This window comes from Schistocerca gregaria, chromosome 3, assembly GCF_023897955.1.
Source record: "Schistocerca gregaria isolate iqSchGreg1 chromosome 3, iqSchGreg1.2, whole genome shotgun sequence".
Classification (NCBI taxonomy): domain Eukaryota; kingdom Metazoa; phylum Arthropoda; class Insecta; order Orthoptera; family Acrididae; genus Schistocerca; species Schistocerca gregaria.
Window position 1 is genome coordinate 869048927 of NC_064922.1, and position 21196 is coordinate 869070122.

General features: G+C 41.0%; 1 protein-coding gene across 1 annotated transcript in view; it reads right to left on the bottom strand.

The window, feature by feature from the left end:
- Positions 1–20256, bottom strand: part of LOC126354900 (uncharacterized) — a 163804-nt gene extending 143548 nt beyond the window's left edge. The window contains exons 1-3 of the mRNA XM_050004965.1: positions 19628–20256; positions 19395–19554; positions 5643–6353 (exon numbers count right to left, since the gene is read on the bottom strand). Coding sequence (XP_049860922.1) covers positions 5643–6353; positions 19395–19495 — 812 coding nt within the window. The 5' untranslated portion in view covers positions 19496–19554; positions 19628–20256. The remainder of the gene's footprint in view (positions 1–5642; positions 6354–19394; positions 19555–19627) is intronic.
- Positions 20257–21196: the final 940 nt, after the last annotated feature.

Genomic DNA, 21196 nt, shown 5'->3' on the forward strand with positions numbered 1-21196 from the left:
GACACACCATACTTTCAAGCACCTTACAAAGAACATTGGTGAGACTGACAGGACAATAGCTATCCACATCATGCTGGTTTTTACCGGGTTTGAGCACTAGAATGATGGTGCTCTCCCGCCATTGTGATGGAAAGACGCCATCGCACCAGATCCGGTTGAAGATGATGAGGATATGTCGCTTGTAGTCAGATGAGAGATGCTTAATCATCTGGCCGTGGATCTGATCAGGCCCAAGAGCTGTGCCGGGACAATGTGCAAAGGCATTGAGGAGCTCCAACTCTGTAAATGGGGCGTTATAGGAGTCACTGTGGAATGTAGTGAATGAGAGGACTTAACTTCCAGCCACCATTTGACAGTGCAAAAGGCTGGAGGTAATTCTCCGATGCAGAGGCTCGAGCCAAGTGCTCGGCAATTGCGTTTGTGTTGGTAGACAACATGATGTTTATGGTAACACCAGGAACACCTGTTGGGGTCGGGTACCCGAAAAGATGTTTGATCTTTGCCCAGACTAGGAAAAGCAATGTATGGCACATAATGATTGAGACACATCTCTCCCAACACTCCTGTTTTCGTCGTTTGATACGTTGGCGAACGCGTGTACGGAGCCGTTTAAAGGCTATGAGGTGCTCCAGGGAAGGGTGCCGCTTATGCTGCTATAGAACTCGCCAAAGCTCCTTAATTGCTTCAGCAACTTCCGGTGACCACCAAGGGACTGCCTTATACGAGGGGAGCACCCTAAAGAGTGAGGGATAGCATTTTCTGCCACAGAAACAATTATTGTCACCTGCGCAACCACCAAATCGATGTTACCGTGCGGGGGAGATTCAACGGTGACAGCAGAGGTGAAAATTTTCCAGTCTTCCTCGTTTAAAGGGCATATGGGCAGGCATCCATGGGCCTGATGCCGGAACACTGACAGGAAGATGGGGAAGTGGTCACTACCACACAGGTCATCATGTGCTCTCCAGTGGATAGATGGGAGAAGTCCTGAGCTGCAAATTGATTAATCAATGGCCGAGTAGTTACCATGAGTCACACTGAAATGTGTGGCGGCCCCAGTATTTAAGAGGCAGATGTCGAACTGAGTCAGTAAAGTTTCAACACCTCTGCCTCGGCCAGTAACCATAGTGCCACCCCACAAGGGGGTTATGGGTGTTAAAATCTCCCAGAAGTAGGAAAGGTTTCGGTAGTTGATCAATGAGTGCAAAATACATTCAGGGATACTGCACCATCTGGAGGCAGATATACATTGCAGACAGTTTTTTCCTGCATGTCCTTATTCTGACTGCCACAGTTTCAAATGGGTTTGAAGGGGCACAGTGTCACTACAGACTGAGTTTAGGACTCAAACTTAACCTCCAGCTGACACTTGACTATTGTCACTATGGTTCCTATAATATCCCTTATAGCCGCGGAAAGCAGGGGGTCCGCATTGCCCGGAACCAGGTTTCCTAGAGGGCAATCCAGATAGCAGGTGTAAAGCTTAACAGTTGCACCCAGGAAGATATCCTCACCCAAGAGATGGAGAATGAGTGGGACTGAAATGCGACGACAAGAAAGTGGGCTATAAATCTCAATGCCCTATGGACACAAAGCACCATGTAAGGCCCGCGTCCCGAATTGGCTCGCTCTTTGGAAAAATTTTGAAGAATGGATGTACAACCCTAAAGGGGACCATCACATAAAGGCCGAAATGTGTGAAACTCCTTTTAGTCACCTCTTACAACAGATGACACCCCTATTCTAAAACCCAGAGCCACAGGGGGAAGTCCAGCAACGGACTGGGACACGACGTGGTGAAGAGGAACTGCGAGGAAATGAAACTTCTGCAGCAGTAAGGATAATGTTAGTGAGATAGTCCACCTGGTCATCATAACTGAGGAAATCTTGTTCTGCAAAGGTCGCCAGGGAGGAGTAAAGCTGCCAGTCAGCCTTAGTAAGTTGCTATTAGGGCATGCATGTGGAAGGGGTAGGAGTCAGCAGATAAAGGGCACACGGGAAATGGTCGCTCGGGTAGGCATCAAAGAAGGAGCCACTCAAGTTGATGGGCAAGCTGGGCAGTACAAAAGGATAGATCCAAATGGGAATAGGTGTGTGTTGTGGTAGCCAAGCACGATACCCGCTAAAGAGTGGCGAGCCCCTTAGGGGTGGGATGGGTGGGCAGGGGGTGTATGTATGGGGTGTTGCTGGGGTGAGGAGGAAGGTTGACTCAGGTTAGAGGTTCTGGGGAGGACATATGGATTTCAGTAGGGACTGGAGGTTATGTTGGACTTCAAGGATGGGATCACTCTGACTGAGCTTGTAGGTGGAGGAGTCAGAAGTTAGTTGGAGGCATTCCAGCAGGTAGTCACTGCGAGTCATCACAACAGTGCTGGAGCCTTAGTCTCCAGGAAGGTTGTTAGGGTCTGGATCTGTTTTCAGGTTGTGGAAGGTTGTCTTTCTTCTGTCGAAAGATTAGTGTTCTTAGAAAGGGCCTGGGGAAGGATGGTGAGGTGAAGTTGGAGGTAAGGAATTAATGGGAGTGGACTAGGGAATAGTTTGGTGGAAGGGGGGATGGGGAGTGGCACAGTTGGATGATTGTCTGAACTAGGAAACACAAGGTTTAATGTTGGGCTTTGGTTGGATATAATGGTGGCCAAGAAGTGTATCTACCAAGGAGAGTAGATCTTTGACAAGTCCAACATGGTTAAATTTGGGGGTGGGGTTGAAGGATGGGCCATCTGACAGGACAAACTTCTGTGGGGCTGAGGTTTTTGGTGTAGAGATTAGCAACAGTGTTTTGGATTTGCTTGGGTTCTAGGTTTTGTGGGGCATTGGGAGGGGCGTTTTGAGGATGTGGTAACTTGAATGATTCAGCTAGGCAAGGTCTGGGTGCTACAAGGGGTTGACAAGGGGTCAATTGGGAGAAAGATGGGTGTTGATGGATAGTGATCCCTCAAGGTGGGAGTAGAATGTCAACAGGTTAGATAATTTATGCAGGTGATGTCTGGAATGCTCATCCAGGTGTTTTACAAGGGGTTCTATTTTGGAGATGATGTGTATGTATTGAGAATTGAGCAGTAACAATATCTTGCAGAGTGAATACCCTCCTACCACCACCAAGAATCAGCTACAAAGAAGTGCCCCTTGTCTCTTGGAAGAACAACTGTGCCGTATATCCTTTCCCAGGCCTTTGATTATCTGTCATTATGCCCTGAAATGAAGGACATTATAACCAAGATCCTTCCCACTCCTCTTGAAGTCGTGTTCTGTACCCACCAAACCTACAGAAAATCCTTGTCTATTCCTATGCTACTCCTATTTCAAACTCCTTGCCACAAGGACCACAGCCCAGTGGCAGTTGAAGATTTAAGACGTGGCCAATCCACCCAACCAGCACTTCCTACTCCAGCCCTGTCACAGGCTTATCCCACCCCATCAAAGACTGGGCCAACTGCAAAAGCAGCCAAATCATATACCAACTCTGCTGCAAACCCTGTATGTCTTTTATGATGGTATGAATACCAACCAGCTGTCCACTAGGATAAATGACGACTGCCAAACTGCTGCCGAGAATAAAGATGACCACCCGATGGAACAACATGCAGCTGAGAACAACATGCTCAATTTCAATTGCTGCTCCACACCCTGAGCAATCTGGATCCTTCCCTCCACTACCAGCTTCTGTGAACTATGCAGGTGAGAGTTACAACTGCTCTGCTCCTGTTATCATCCTAGCCTCAATCTTGGGTAACCCACTGCACCAGCAACCTCTGCCCACCAGTTTCCCCTTCCTCCATCCTGTCACCCGCTACCAAATCATATTCCCATGTCACCTTCAGTGTGTGCCACTTCCCACCGGCCACAACAATCATGCCATCCCATATACCTGCCACTCCTCCCTTCTGTATTCCTGCCTGCCTCCCTTGGAGATGCTAGCCACCCACCCTCAGTCATCCTCCCTGCCTCCTCTCCCCACATCCATCCCACCTAACACTACCTCCATCCTCCATCACAACCAGTCCACCCATATTTTTGGCACTGTTAGTCTAGCTGGCACCACGTAGGGGCAAGGTGTGTGTGTGTGTGTGTGTGTGTGTGTGTGTGTGTGTGTGTGTGTGTAAACTGTTTCTGGGCTGAAACTTGCCTTACAATTAAAAATAAATTAAATGGCAGCTTTGTGTGTTACACTATATCATTTCTAAGCCTTCATTAACACCTAAAATTAAGCTCTCTACTTTTGTAGGATGTTTCTAATAGCTCAACTGAACCACAGCTTGCCTTTCACATTCCCCAAAATCTTGCTTGGTGCAGACAGAAGTGAAATGTATAATATTCTTGAACATCATTCACTGGTACTTCCAGAGAAATATTTATGGCCACTGCTCGAGTAACTAGTATTGTTTTTTATTCTTGTCACACTTACTGGGCAGTAATATTTTCCTCTCTCTCCTCCTTTTAATATCATTAGCTCTGATACCACGTGGCTATTGGTTTCTTTCTATATATTAACTGAATGTAATGGCTGTGGTATTTTTGTCAACAGGTAACCTAAGACGTTGCTAGAGTTATTTAAGAAACTGCTCAACACAATTGCTGCCAAGTAGTTTAGTATAATATTACAAAAAACTCTGTGCTTGACCCAAATTTAATCAGACAAACCTTCCAGTGCATAGCTGGCAATTGGTGTGTCCCATAATTATCACTGCACCATCAGGAAACGTAGCCACGAACTTCTAAAAGCCTTGCCCCTACAGTTCCTGTGTCATCATCTCCATCTGAACCTACCTTCGCCTAAAATATTTCCCATCTGGAATATGTGGGATTATCTTTGATTTATCATTAATTTATTTATATTTAAAATTAGACCACCACATTAAGAACACTTTACTTTTTCAACAGTTGAACAGTAATAAGCATAAACTAATAAAACATTCAAGGTAAATATGCACTTACACCAATGTAATTGAGTGCTGACACAGAACTCTTCAAATTATGAATAAACTGGCATGACAGCACTACCTGGTTTATATCTTTAATAGCAATATTTTAAATCTTGTCAGTGGTCAAATTGTACTATTAGATCCGAAAAATTAATTTAACCCCCATTGCCAGTGGCACCAATGAGGTGACCACTAAGGCAATTTTTAGAAAAGACGTAATAAATTCTTTGTCCAGATATTAGAAGTATCATCCCTATAATCATTCCAAACTGCTGAAAAAATACAATACAATAAATCTTAACAATAAGATGTTAAAATTAATCCCAAAACATCAAATGTTCTGTTGGTGCATTGTGCCAAGTGTTTTTTGACAGTCTGGAATGCGAAGAGGTTTCCAGCAACACCAACACACTGACTTACTCATTATGAGCTTGAGAACAACTTGCTGCAAATAATGAAAATTGAGGGTCAATCAATTATTCAAACATTAGATGTGTGTTAAAATACATTATAATGAACAAACAACATACTGACATTCTATTTACTGACAATCAACTTCTGCAAAGCAACATTACCTTCATCAGCTGTAAGATTCACCAATATTCTTCAACCAATATGTGTAGTAAAACAATTCTTACCATTTACCAAAGAGTTATAAAAGAAACGGAGGAATATAACTGAATCCAAATGCTGACAGACTAATTTGACTGTTTCACTTACTCTGACTTTATTTGTTTCTTCAGTTCAGGAGAACATATAAAATCCTTCGTCCAGCCACTAGCAGCAAAACACGTCCACATTGAATGCAAACCATGTACTGCAGATTTCTGAATGTCGTCATCGTTATCAAACACAAATGACAACAATATTTCCACCCACTCACTGAGTGTCTCATTATTTACAGGATTCACACCCACATGCTTCACATTGCTAAAAATTCTGAACACCGTCCTTAATGTTTGTTGCCGAAGATCAGTTAGAACACTGTCAGAACTACCCCTCATATTCATGCATTTTAATATTACACCTATGTACTTCGCAAAATTTGGTGCACTACCCAAGTTTTCCCACATAACACTTTTATCACAGAGATTCAGGCATTTCATTAGTCTAACCAGCTTATCTGGCAAGCCCTCTTTTCCATCAGAAAACTTATCCTCTGGTTTCCTCTCATTGTCTTCTCTGTTACCATTATTAGAAGCAAGCAATTCTGGTTCACCAGTACGTACAACCGCACAAATAATGTTCAGCAAATGTGAGGTCAGTGGAAATGTGTCCTTCAATTTTAAAATGTCAGAGATTGCAGATTCTAGGACATCAAGGACAGCGTTAGAGCATTCATTTGGATAAGTCTCTAAAAACTTTATAACTGCACTCAGAAAACGAGTTAACAGATCTCCATCATTTTTTATGCACCGAAGTGTATCAAACCTGAAAGGAAGAAAAACATTATCAATAATCACTGCAGGCCATAATAAGTAAACAAATATATAAAAACACTAGCTGTTCCCACAGCTGCACTTGCATATCAGTAATTTTGGTATGATTAATTATAGCAAGTAAGTAAGCTATTGCATGCACAATAATATCAGCTACCTTCACATGTCTGCCTGTTCAAGTAAGCATAGCTTATGATGTGTAACCCCTCCCTCAACTCATGACAAAGTGACACGCACAGTGTCGTTGCCAAGCACCGCATGTGAAGGGGCACGAGCAAAAGCACACATCTATGCATTGTGCTATTGAAGCAGCTATACATCATACAACATGTTCATTATGCAACATATTTAATAATTTTTTAAACATCCATAGCAAATTTCATCTAGATTTGACTTTGGTCAGCAGTTTAGTTGTGGAAATGTAACAGAGAGAGTTACTTTTGTGTTTATAATATTAGCTTGGATAGTACTGGAAAGTTCTATATGGAACACAAATAACTGAAAGCACTCCCCACGTACCTGAACCACTGAACAGTGGCAAGAACATAAACAAGACAGAAAACATTGATGAGCTTTCAGACAATGTCCTTCTTCAGAGATAACTGAATACCAAAATCACATGCATAAACACATAAATGCAATGCTACAGTATACTACTGCTGAAACCAAAATGAAGTGATGGGTTGTATTTAGGTGGAGTGGGTGAGAGGAGCAACGTGGTAGAGAGTGGAGGGAAGATCAACAGCTAGGAAGGAGAGAAAGCAAGGGATTGGTATAAAGTTTTCTGACACTGGGGGAGGAAAAACAGCATAGGCAAGGAAATTGTGAAAGGACAGAGTGAGCTGGAGTGGTGGAAAATGAGATATACAACAGTTGGAGAGGCAGACTGCAATGCAAAAAGTTGAGTTTTGATTGGTGGAGTGAGGAAAGAATCAGGGAGAAACAAGTGAAGAAGGATGTGGGAAATGTCTGAATGTTTCTTAAGCACTGTTCATCAGCTTGAATCTTAACCAGATAGGACTGATACAGAAGATCAAAGGAAGGACACCACATTCAGTGAGCAGTTTGTTTCCTAACCAGCAGAGCATTAGGAAGAAGCACATCAAACGGCCAGTGACAGATCCTACAAGAGAGGTCTGTAAATCATGGGAAATTTCACTGTTAACATTCCTAGCTCATACGGAGGTTCACAGATTACCTGTATCTTCACGCATCATTCGCAAATGGAGCAGAAAAGGTTGGTTGGTTGGTTTAAAGGCGGGAGAAGGGACAAAACTATGAGGTCATCGGTCCCATGTTCCTAATAAAACAATGCCGCAAGTGTGAGAATAAAACGGATGAAACATAAATTCGGATGCTCAGAGGAACTATGAATGTGTGCTGCATAACTGGTGAGAAATTGCACACGTCTGATCTGCAATAGAGGGACATCAGCCTCCACCAGGACGCTGGTCACCAGACTCGTCCTAAAAGCTTCTGTCACTAATGGAGCCCCACAGTGGCGCACAGGGTCGAGTAAATGCAATGCTGACGGTGCTGCCAAACCATAAACCACACTCCCATAGTCAATTCAGGATTGGACAAGGGCTCTGTAGAGCTGTAGCAGCGTAGAGTGATCTGCACCCCAATTGGTGTTGCTCAGGCAACGGAAGGCATTGAGGTGCTGCCAGCATTTCTGCTTCAGCTGACGAATATGAGGGAGCCAAGTCAATTGACTGTCAAAAACCACTCCTAGGAATTGATATGTCTCCACTACAGTTAGTGGATAATCATTAAGCTAAAGTGCGGGTTCTGGATGAATGGGACAATGCCGGAAGAAGTTTATGACACACGACTTTGCAGCTGCAAACTGGAAGCTGTGGGATAAAGCCCATGACTGCGCCATGTGGATGCCTCCCTGGCGGCACCGCTCAACAACAACAGTACTGGAGAAGCAGTATGAAATGCAGAAGTTGTCTGAATTCAGAGAAGTTATGACGGAGGGCCCGATAGCTGCTGCTAGACCGTTAATGGCCACTAAAAAAAGACACACAATCAATACAGAGCCCTGCGGGACTCCTTTCTCCTGGAAATGGATAGAACTATGGGAGTCACCAAGTTGGACACAGAAAGTAGGGAGTGACAGGAAGTTTTGGATAAAAATCGGGAATGGTCACAGGAGACCTCATTCGTACAATGCGGCAAGGATATGACGACGCCAAGTCATATCATCTGCTGTACGTAAGTCAAAAAAAGACAGCAGGTGTTGCAGTCTGGAAAAAGCTGTTCGGATGACAGACTCTATGGACACAATATTATCAGTGGTAGAGCGACCCTGGTGGAAGGCGCCTGACATGGAGCCACTAGGCCACGTGACTGCAGGACTCAATGCAACCGCCGACACACCATATGTTCCAGCAGCTTACAAAGAACGTTGGTGAGGCTGATGACCAGATAGCTATACACATGAAGCTGGTTTTCACTGGGTTTAAGCACTGGAATGATGGTGCTCTCCTGCTATTGTAATGGAAAGACACCATCGCACCGGACCCGGTTGAAGATGAGGATATGTCGCTTGTAGTCAGATGAGAGATGTTTAATCATCTGCTGTGGATCCGATCAGACCCAGAAGCTGTGTCGGGGCAATGTGCAAGGGCACTGAGGAGTTTCCACTCTGTAAATGGGGTGTTATAGGATTCACTGTGGCATGTAGTGAATGAGAGGACTTAACTTCCAGCCGCAATTTGATAGTGCGAAAAGCTGGAGGTAATTCTTCGACGCAGAGACTCAAGCCAAGTGCTTGGCAATCGTGTTTGCATTGGTAGATAACATGCCATTTATGGTAACACCAGGAACACCTGTTGTGTTCTGGTATGCGGAAAGATGTTTGACCTTTGCCCAGACTTGGAAAGGTGAGGTATGGCACCCAATGATCGGGACATACCTCTCCCAACACTCCTGCCTTCGTTGTTTGATAAGAAGGCAAATGTGGGCACAGAGAAGTTTAAAGTTTAAAGGCTATGAGGTGCTCCAGGGAAGGGTGCTGATTATGCGGCTGTAGAGCTCGCCAACGCTCCTTAACTGCTTCAGCGACTTCTGGTGACCACCAAGGGGACTACCTTACATGAAGGGAGCACCCTAGAGAGTGAGGGATCATGTTTTCTGTCGCAGAAACGGTTGTCACCTGCTCAACCACCACATCGATGTTACTGTGTGGGGGAAATTCAATGGTGACAGCAGAGATGAAGGCTTCCCAGTCTGCCATGTTTAAAGGCCATATGGGCAGGCATCCATGGGCCTGGTGCCGGGGCTGTGACAGGAAGATGGGGACGTGGTCACTGCCACACAGGTTGTCATGTGCTCTCCAGTGGATAGATGGGAGAAGTCCTGAGCTGCAAATTGATAAATCAATGGCCGAGTAACTACCATGAGTCACACTGAAATGTGTGGCGGCCCCAGTATTGAAGAGGCAGAGGTCGAACTGAGACAGTAAAGTTTCAACATCTCTGCCTCAGCCAATAAGCACAGTGCCAACCCGCAATGGGTTATGTGTGTTACAATCTCCCAGAAGTAGGAAAGGTTTAGGTAGTTTATCAAAGAGTGCAATACATTCAGGGATAGTGCACCATCTGGAGGAAGATATACATTGCATACAGTTATTCCCTGCATTGTTCTTGTTCTGACAGCCACAGCTTCAAGACATGTTTGAAGGGGCACAGTGTCACTACAGACTGAGTTTAAGACAGAAAAGCAAACTTCACGTGACGCTCTACTATATTCACTACAGTTCCTGTAATATCCCTTATAGCCGCAGAGGACAGGGGTCCACATTGCCGGGAACCAGGTTTCCTGGAGGGCATTGCAGATAGCAAGTGTACAGCTTCAGAGTTACCGTAGCTCTGCCCGGACCTGCAGGGAGAGCATATCTTTGACGTCTGACATGACCTCATGAGCATTTTTGGTCCTGGAGAACCTTTTCCAAAACACTGAAGATTGAATCTTGGTCTGAATATCATTACTGTAGGCCCACATCTCATCACCAGTTATGATTCTCATAAGGAACATCTTGTTCGCATTTGCCCAATCCCAATAGTCATCACAAATTGCAAAGCCAAAGGTCTTTCTGGTCTTCCCTCATGAGCCATGGGACGAACTTGGCGGCAACACAATGCATTCCAAGATGGTGTGTTAGGATTTCACAACATGATCTAACTGAAATTCTACATTATTCTGCAATCTCTCGGACAGTCAGTCTTCGATTGGCATGCACAATTTCGTTGACATTCCGGACACGAGTGTCATGCGGAGGCTTTGAAGCGCATCCTAAACAAAGGTGATCTTTAAATTCCGTCAGTAAATTTTTATACCGTGTGAACCATTCATACCAATGATTACATCTTGATCACCCTTCACTGTAAGATTCCTGCATCATTTGGTGTCTCTCTGTAATGGTTTTCTTGAGTTTCACGTAATATGTAACATAGATGCATTGCTCCTCTAACTCTAGCATCTCGAAAATCACAAACTGTGCCACACAGCACTGAATAATAATTAATAGATGTACAACGAACTTCCAGCACTTACACATTAAACACGGGTGTGTGAATTGATGCCGTCCGAATTTTGCTCCAACATGCCATAGGTGCAAAATTATGGATGTTCCAAAAATTTTTGAACAGACCTTGTATGTGTGAAATTACACATTTTGGCGATAATTCCAAAGATCTGGAGAATTAGGAAAACCAAGAAAAAATTTTCCATTTCGGATTATAAGATGATGTGGTCTTCAGTCTAAAGATTGGTTTGATCCAGCTCTCCATGCTACTCTATCCTCTACAGTCCTCTTCATCTCCGAGTAACTGCTGCAACCTACATCCTTCTGAATCTACTTACTGTACTTACCTATTGTTCTCCCTCTATGATTTTCACCCTCCACATTTCCCTCCAAAATTAAACTGGTGATCCCTTGATGCCTCAGAATGTGTCGCACCGATTGAGCCCTTCTGTTAGTCAGGTTGTACCACAAATTTCTCTCCTCCCCAATTCTATTCAGTACCTCCTTACTAGCTATGTGATCTACCCATCTAATCTTCAGCATTCTTCTGTAGCACCACATTTTGAAAGCTTCTAGTTTCTTTTTATCCGAACTATTTACTGTCCATGTTTCATTTCTGTACATGGCTACACTCCATACAAATACTTTCTGAGAAGACTTCATGACACTTAAAACTATACTCAATGTTAACAAATTTCTCGTCTTCAGAAACGCACTTCTTGCCATTTCCAATCTACATTTTGTATTCTCCCTACTTCGACCATCATCAGTTATTTTGCTTCCCAAATAACTAAACACAGCTATTACTTTAAATGTCTCACTTGCTAATAGCCTTTTTGGCTTTTGTTGGTGTTCATCATGTATCCACCTTTCAAGACATAGTCCATTGCATTGAACTGCTCTTCCAAGTCCTTTGATGTGTCTGACAGAATTAGTGTCATTGGCAAATATCAAAGTTTTTATTTCTTATCCCTGAACTTTAATTCCTACTCCAAATTTTTATTTTGTTTCCTTTACTGTTTGCTCAATAAAGAGGTTGAATGACATTAGGGATAGGCTATAACCCTATATCAAGCATTTCTCAACCACTGCTTCCCTTTCATGCCCCTCAACTCATAACTTCCATATGACTTCTGTACAAATTGCAAATATTCTTTCACTTCCTGTATTTTACCACTGCCAGTTTTGGAAATTTAAAAGAGAATTCCAGTTAACATTATCAGAAGCTTTCTACAAATGCTATAAACTTAAGTTTGCCTTTCCTTAACCTAGCTTCTATGTGAGAGGTCAGGGTGTCAGTACTGCCTCATGTGTTCCTACATTTCCTTCAGAATCCAAACTGATCTTCCCTGAGGTTGGCTTCTACCAGTTTTTCGATTCTTCTGCAATGGATTCATGTTAGTATCTTGTAACTGTAACTCATTAAACTAATAGTTTGATACTTTTCATACCTGTCAGCACCTGCTTTCTTTGGAATTATTATATTCTTCTTGAAGTCTGAGGATATTTCGCAATCTCATACATCTTGCTCACCAGATAGAAGAGTTTTGTCATGGCTGGCTCTACCAAGGCTATCAGCAGCTCTAATGGAATGCTGTCTATCCCAGGGCCTTGTTTCAATGTAAGACTTTCAGTGCTTTGTCAAATTCTTCATGCAGTATCATATCTCCCTTTTCATCTTCACCCACGTCCTCTTCCACTTCCATAATATTTCCCTCTATTTAATCCCCCTTGTATAGACCCTCTATATAGTTTTCCACCTTTCAGCTTTTCGTTCTTTGCTTAGAAATGGTTTTCCATCTGAGCACTTATTCATACAGCTGCTTCTCTTTTCTCAATAGGTCTCTAATTTTCCCGTGGGCAGCACCTATCTTATATCATCTTAAGCATATATTGCTACTGAGATATGCTCCCACATCCTAACATTTGTCCTCTAGCCTTTCTTGCTTAGCCATTTTGCACCTTCCTCTCAACCTCATTTTTTAGACACTTATTCCCTTTTACCTGCTTCATTTATTGCATTTTTATGTTTCTCCCTTTCCTCAATAAAATTCAATATCTATTGTGTTATCAAAGAATTTCTACTAGCCCTCAACTGTTTACCTACTTCAGCCTCCGCTGTCTTCACTATTTCACCTCTCAAAGCTATCCATTCTTCATCTAATTTATCCCTTTATCCTCTCCTTGTCAATAGTTCCCTAATGCTCCCTCTGAAACATAAATATATGATATGCAAAACAGTAACAGAACCAAAGCCAGGTAAGACATGTTGTGAGAAAACCATTCAACACGTACATGACATTTACTGTGAACAACCCCAATAGGCAGAAGCAGCTAAGGGTGCAAAATTTTAGCTGTTTGTCTGCGTGTCACATTTTAATGGTTAAAGAGAGAACTAAGGAAATATGAAAAACACAAAGTACAATCATAAAAGCAAAAGTACAGGGTGCCCTCTCCGCATTCACTTGACAGAGTGTAAGTCATGAATCAATATTCTGTAATGTTTACATGTTTATCACTGCTTGGTTCTCATCTTTGGGATAAGTTCTTTAATAGGAAATGGACTGATAGCCAAAAACCTACATCAAAAAGTAACAAAGTTCGTGAAACAAGGCTAAAAAAACTATTTCAACTAGTTAATGCAATTGCTGTACTAGACTGATGTATAGTCACTGCATTAACTGGCTGTAACACTTATTTCAGATTTTGCCCAAAATTTTAATGACATGGTTAAATTCTAATCTAATGGGACAAAATACCAGATAACTTTATGTGCAAAGCTTTATTAAACCTCAAACAAGACTAATTGGGTATTTATACCTGAATCACGATTTGTCCTGTGTACTTCCCATGACTCATTGTGCAAATGAAATTGTAAGTGCACTTTTATTGGTTTCACTATGGTACATCTATCTGTATCATTTAGTTAACAAGTCACCATGCCATGGTCAATGCTTGGTGGGATTCATAGTACACACAATTATTAGGAAGCAACTGAACTGTGGACTGCTTCAGATCCCATTCTACTGCTAAGGATTTAGGCCACACTTTTCTCTGGAGAGGGGGGAAAAAAAGAGTTAGTTCAAACAGTGCTGCATTACAAAACATTACCTTCTGAGCTTGACTCACCTAGCCAGTTACAAGGGGACCTACTGTTTAACATGAACTCTAAGCCACATTGCAACTCATAATTTTTCATATTAACAAACCTTGCTATATGTCAAAGAAGTGGCAATTAACAATAGTCTTAGGACCAACCAGGGATTGAACTGAAAACCACTGGATCTACACTGTGATTCTTGACCACAGAGCCACACTGTGTCACTGACATTGGTAGTCTTCTTTCTTTCATTTCACATGGATAAAATTTGAAGGATGAGGAACCAGGCCCAAGTCTATAATAAATTTAGTAGATTCCTTACAATGGCACTCTGAACACACTGACACACCTACTACTATTGAGAAAGCTGTGGTGTAACTACTAAGTCAATGAAAGATCTAGATCTTCCTCTTTTTGCAATTAATAGTCTACATACACTGCGTACCAGAACAATCCTCAAAAGGAACCTTTTTTTACATCCATTATCATACAATAATTTAATGGACAGTTCTCATTTCAAGTCCATCATCATAGAATAAGCTCAATTACACTTTGCTGCAAGTGTTCCCAGTAATATGGCGTAGCTACATAAGAATTTATTATGCCTCCCTCTTCCACAATACTGATTTTCCAAAAATTGGTCAATAACCTTGCCATTTTACATGGTGAAATCACACTAGAACAAACTATTTCCCAATACACAGAGTAGGATGGGGATGGACAAGACAATGGTTTTAGCTTTAAATATGCAAATAATATTCACAACATGAGGTGCCACAGTTTTACAACATCGGTATTTTTCTATATTAGCAGATCCTTCACATCGTACATGTGATGCGTAGCTTCTTTCTTAATGCCGATGTATGTGCTGCCGTCCATCACATCTTCCAGGGTCCTCCATTGCCCCCTATTTCCTTCCATATACGCCTATAAGACTGTTTTCAGAAGCCTCTCCATTCTTAACCCTCAAGCAGGTGTGTAGAGGGAATAGAGTACCCGTGTTTAGTCTTTTGCTAGTGGCAGAGTTTACTGGTTCACTAGCTATTCCTCTACTATTTTCTCAGCTACCAAATGTTGTTCATTTACCTCTGTCGCTTTTTGTGTGCCTGCGGTTATATAAATCTGTTGGCAGGGCACTACTGGCATACAAAGTACCCAGCGTGCCTAGTCCTGTAAGTAAATATGTGTTTGGTATGTGCATTCAAAGGTGCATATATATTTATATCAGATCAGTAGTTGAAAGAACTGATTAGTTTGTTGCTTATTCAGGGAAATTACCCCAGAAGAAATAGCCAAAATTTTGTAGGAGTAGTAGGATATGTCTGATAGGGCAAATCATGAACTGTGCAGCACTGGCAATGGGGTGTCTGATGAGGTGATGGAAGTAATTCAAGAAAGTAAGCATGGCAGTTATTCTGAGCATAACATACTGTCTGTTACTGAAGGTGACTACAGTGATTCAAGCGAAAATGGAAATGTGTTTTTAACTGGCAGAGATAACATTACAAAGTGGAGGAAAAATGATTACTTCAACCAGAGTAAAGTCAGAAACGAGAAAATAGTGAAAGTGTTTTCTGATCCTAGAGGCAGTGCAGATGACCTTAGACGAACTCAGATGGAACAGGAATGAAATTCAAAGAACTTGTATAAGTTACAAGAGAGTTCTTACACTAATATGTGTGATTTTATGACAAAGAAACAAGCTAAAAGAAGAAAAACAGACAAATTAACTGCCATTTGTCCTTTCTTGCAGCCGTTTGTTTTCAACTGCAGAAAATCATAAAATCTTGAGCCCAATGTGACAACTGAGAAATTAGAGGCTTTCTGTGGGCACTACAGTTGAAATCAAGATCTTCGCGATATACAACTCAAAAACATTTATACAGGTAACTTGGAAGTATACTGAGAAAAAACAAGAGGATGGCCCATATCACACACCAAACAAGCCAAGCGACAGTGATGCGCCTGATTCCTGACATCAGAGATAGCAACAATATCGTATTTGATAACTGGCACATCAGTTACCCTTTGGCATCAGCTCTCCTAAAGAAGTAGCTCACTTGTATTGACACATTGAAGAAGGACAAAAGAGAAATACCTGTTGAATATCAGGCAAGCAAAAAAACAAAAATTTGGGTTTCAATTTTCGGATATCACACACACACACACACACACACACACACACACACACACACACACACACACACACACACACACACACACCATATGAATGAAACAAAAACAAATCAGTGATATTGCTATCAACACTGCATGAATGACCCAAACTTCATGACAAAACGAATAAGCCTGAAATAACAATGGACTGAAACAACAAAAGCAGGAGTTGACACCATGGGTCAATGGCCAAAGTGTGTGTTTTACTCTCTTGTGAATGTAGCAGAAATCAATGTATATATTCCTCAAATCCAAAAATCCCACATCAAGCAAGAAGAATTTTTTGCAGGATTTAGCAAGTGCCATTTGACTGAAGAAAACAAAGTACTGTGTCTGCCTGGTTACATTCTGGCATTTTTGATTAAACATTTAGAACCCTTTGGAAATAGACATATGTCCATCTACTTCTCAAGAATCAGCAAACAAGAAACGTGGGAGGCATTTAACTTGAGACCAAGTAAAAGATGTGTCGACAACCATTATATATGATATATGCAAAAATATAGTTTGTAAGAAACATGTGACAGTTGTTTACACTTGCAACAACTGTAATGATCAAGTCCTTTTTTTTCCAACTGTGGCTTATGTTCATGAGGCTTAAATTGTAGGGGACATGTACAAAACTGAAAACTAAAGTAAGTAAAACTCAAGTGAAAGACTTTGTATTAACTTTTCATGAAATATTTAAATTTTATCCCCAAAAAATTTCCATAATCATGCAGATTCGCAAAAAAATGTGGAATCAACACATTCAGTAACAGCATTCACAAAATGAAACATAACTTTCAAAAGTTTGGGACCAGGTGACGTAAATTATGCACTGGAGCATAAAATATTACACCGCACCTGCCCAACTAAGGAAAATGTGGAGCACCTGCTTGAGGGTTAATATACGTCCAATCCCGTTTTGGTTCCTTCTTATTATTAAATCCAGTAATAGTCTTTGCTTTTCCATCTTCCACTTGTCTCAGTACATCATCATTATTCATTCTGTCCATACAATTCATTCTTTGCATCCTCGCCATATCCACATATCATTCTCAGTGTCCGTATTTCAGTGTCATACAGGAGGACACTCCATGAAAAACATTTTATTAGCCTTTTCCTTAACACTATGTCCATATTGCTGCAGAAAAATCTAATTTTCTTATAAAATGCCTATTTCATCATTGCTATTCTGGTTTTAATTTCTGTGCTGCTCTTCCAGTTGCTTTCTGTCCTGCTCCAAAGGTATTTTAAAGCTTTGCACATGTTCTAATACTTTTCCATTCAGTGTTCAGTTTATCTTCTCATTTCCCACCAGGGCCACTACTACTTTATTTATTTTCATTCCATAAAGCTTTCTATTATATCCTGCAATTCTTTTTGACCTGTTGATAGGACAACCATGTTGTCTGCAAAACTCAAACAACATTATGTTATTTTTCCTACAATTTTTACTGCCTTGTCATCTAGCAGGCAGCAGGCAGTCACATTTTCCACGCACAGACTGAAAAAGGCAGCAGCCTTGTCTTCCTTCTTTTCCTAATCCTTTCCAGTTGGAACTTTCTCCTCTCATTCTCACCAGTGCTTATTCATGTAACTACTATGATTTTATTAAGATGTTTGGTTTTCCAGTCTATTCCTTTTCGCCTCTCATCACAAACCACATTATTAAAGGCCTTTTACAGGTCTATGAAACACATATATAGGTCTCTTCCCTTTTCAATAAACGTCTCTCCCAAAATTTGCAAGAGTCTCACTGTGTCTGTTGTGCCTGTATTCTGTTCTTCAGCCACCATCTCCTCAATTAACTTGTCCTTTCATTAATGATTTTTTTTTTTTTTTACATAAAATAACAAATATGACTCTCTCATAAAACAAATTAACTGTGTGTGTGTGTGTACACACACACACACACACACACACACACACACACACACACACACACACACACACACACACACACAAATGTGAGGACAATCAGCATATGGCAATCTGCTAAGCACAGGGCATTTACATATTTGATTTTAGGTTGTCCACTTATACCTCTCACTGCTATGCAGCCAAACTATACCAGACAGCATAGTGATAAAAGGTAAGAGAAGCATGCCTTTAATTATCTAACTCTGCTTTCAAAGTTTGAAATAACTTACTTTCTTATGTTATCTATTCAGACAGTTTGGTGCCTTTCTTCAACAAAATAAACTGGGTTGTTAAAAGTACAATTCATACTCTTCTTGGATTCAACAGAGAAACATGGTGGGGGTAGGAACTGATTTCTTTATGTAAAATCTAGTTACTCCTCCCTTGTCTAAGCACCTCAGATGTATTACAAGGCAGTTCACTTTGTTTGGGAATGCAAACTTTGGACAGCAGCTCAAATTTACTGAAACCATGATGTCTTCGGGACGAGGCTGCACTAACCAATACACAATATGTTCACTAATATCTCAAATAGCTATCACATCATACTAATATAAGAAGCCCTTGATACAAAGTGGTGAGACAACACCCAAATGCTAAGGTTCTGCCATCCTCTCATTCTGTTGCTTCCAACTACCATTTTTTTCCCCTTAAAATGTCATCAAGAACTTTACAAAACCATTAGAAACAAAAGATTCTGAGGTTCAAACTCTAGCTAATGAATCAGTTACTCTTAAGTTTTGTTTTAAGATTTGAAACTACATGGAGAATGCTGTGCAGGCTATTTGACATATTAATCGTACATTAAGTTTTCTTGGCGACTTAAAATTTCTGCGTGTTTAACCTCCGCAAGTAACGATACACATACATCTAAGTGTAAAAACAAGAGTTTTTTTACTTCGTGTAACCACATAACTTCTGAAGCGTCAAATCATTGCGCTGAAAGTGTAGGAGGGTGACAATTACTTTCAGATCACAACTGGTGATATTTCATACAGCAAATTCACAACGATAACAAAGTTCTAATACAACTAGATTTTTTTTTAATTTCTCTTATTTTTCGTACAGAGCAACGGATTATTCTGGGAGAGTGCACATGAACGGAGTGCAGCACGGGCGGTAATTTCAACAACCTTTACTGTAAAGCAATATCTCACGGTATGCCGGACTGCTGAGTAGAAAACCACTCGAGTTACCCAGTCGAGTACTTTATCTAACAATAATTCACCAAAAATTGATGTAATGATAACATATGAGAAAATGCCTAGGGTGCATTCAAATATCACAAAACATCCTGCACTGTCGACTACATAGTTTACCTGCATATCTCTTTAACAGCTTCCACCTTGCTGGATACTGCTGCGTGATCATTCTCCAGCACCAAGAGGTTTCTTTCGTGATTTTCAGTTCCGTCAACCATTTCGTCGTGTCGGAACTTTACTGTTCACACATGTGATTTGCAAACATTCGAAGGCACATCTAAAACAATACAGAATGTGATCAGACGAAATACTAAATATTTTTATTTTGTTTCTCTTAATTTTATATTTACATCTGTGAGCGAGAAATGTCACCAAATTCTTCTCCGCAAACGAGTTTCTGACAAACTTTATTTCTGTCTTCAACATGTATAAGTATTACGCACGCAATACCGCCATTTCGTTATCATGTCACAACACATACACCTTAACACAACACAAACTCCATCCACAATAAACGCGGGAACAGTGATGATACTTAGCATTATCACTACGGCAGAGGTTTATGAAAAATAACAAAGCAGAGATGTTTAGTGAACCACAGAGGTTTACTGTATGTTAAATTTGTACTTAAAATTTCGAAAGTAAATATATACAATTTTATAAACGAAGCTACAACACATTCATTTCATTGAACGTTAATTATATTTGCATTCAAACGGCATCTTGTTCATACATTCACATAATATACGTCTTAAGAAATTTGTAACACCTTCCGAATTCAAGCGATTGTCAGATCAATATTGAAATTGTAGCTGACGCAAATCAACCCGTTGACTTTCAACGAAGCACTGTTGTTTGAAGATAAAATTAAAAGATGGGAAACAACAGCTCTGAGAATATACTAGACCTAAGGCATGCAAGGCAACAGCGATGTGACGAAATAAGATACAACATGGCTGCTAAAGGAATGTAGACCTACAGAAAAGAAACAGACTGTCGACGTTTATAATGAGTTCAAACAACCAAAGAAACAAGAGAGGACCTTAACAAAACTATTTATTTACTGTTCTGTAAAATATTGCACCAGGCATAACGCAGCCCCACTGTGTTTGCTGTTCTTACGCAGGGGGTGAGTTGGTCGCTATTCGTAAGCAACTGGAAATTACTCTGACTAATGTCAATGCTGCTGCGAATGGGTGTGTTGCGAGGGCTACCAAGAGCTGTGTACCAGAGGTACAAAAGGTACCTCAAGTACTACCTTCTCTGTGAATACTCTCTTTCCTGCGGGTAAATACGAGCCACATCGTTACTAGGAACCGATGACCCTGTAGTTTGGTTCCTTTATACTCCAAACCAAACAGCCACCATTACTCGTCCACTTGATAGCCCGCGTTCCATATGTGAGAGGAACGGGAAAACGCTACAGTGGGACGTTCCCTTCGTATTGCACTTCACAGTGATTTGCAGAGTAAGGGTGTAGATGTAGATGTAGAAAACGACAGAGGGAGGACAGAAGTCAGAACAGGAACAGGTTTTGAAAGTCGAAAAGACAGGGCACTGAGATGCAAAGGACCAAAGAATGCCCAGACATATATATATATATATATATATATATATATATATATATATATATATATATATCGGCAAACCACTGGGAAGTGCATGATAGCGGGTACATCCCATTCACATACTGAGTGTGTGGAGAATGATTATTTAAATTCCTCTGTGTGTGTTGCAATTAATCTAATCTGGGTCTAAAGACCCTAGTGTAACTGATAAGTAGTAGATTGTAGTACATTCCTAGGATCGTCGTTAAATGCTGGTTCTTGTCTGTATATGTTCAATATCCCCCTATCATTCCTGTTTTGTACCAAATCCCATACACTTCAGCAATTTTTCAGAATGGATCTCTTGAGCAA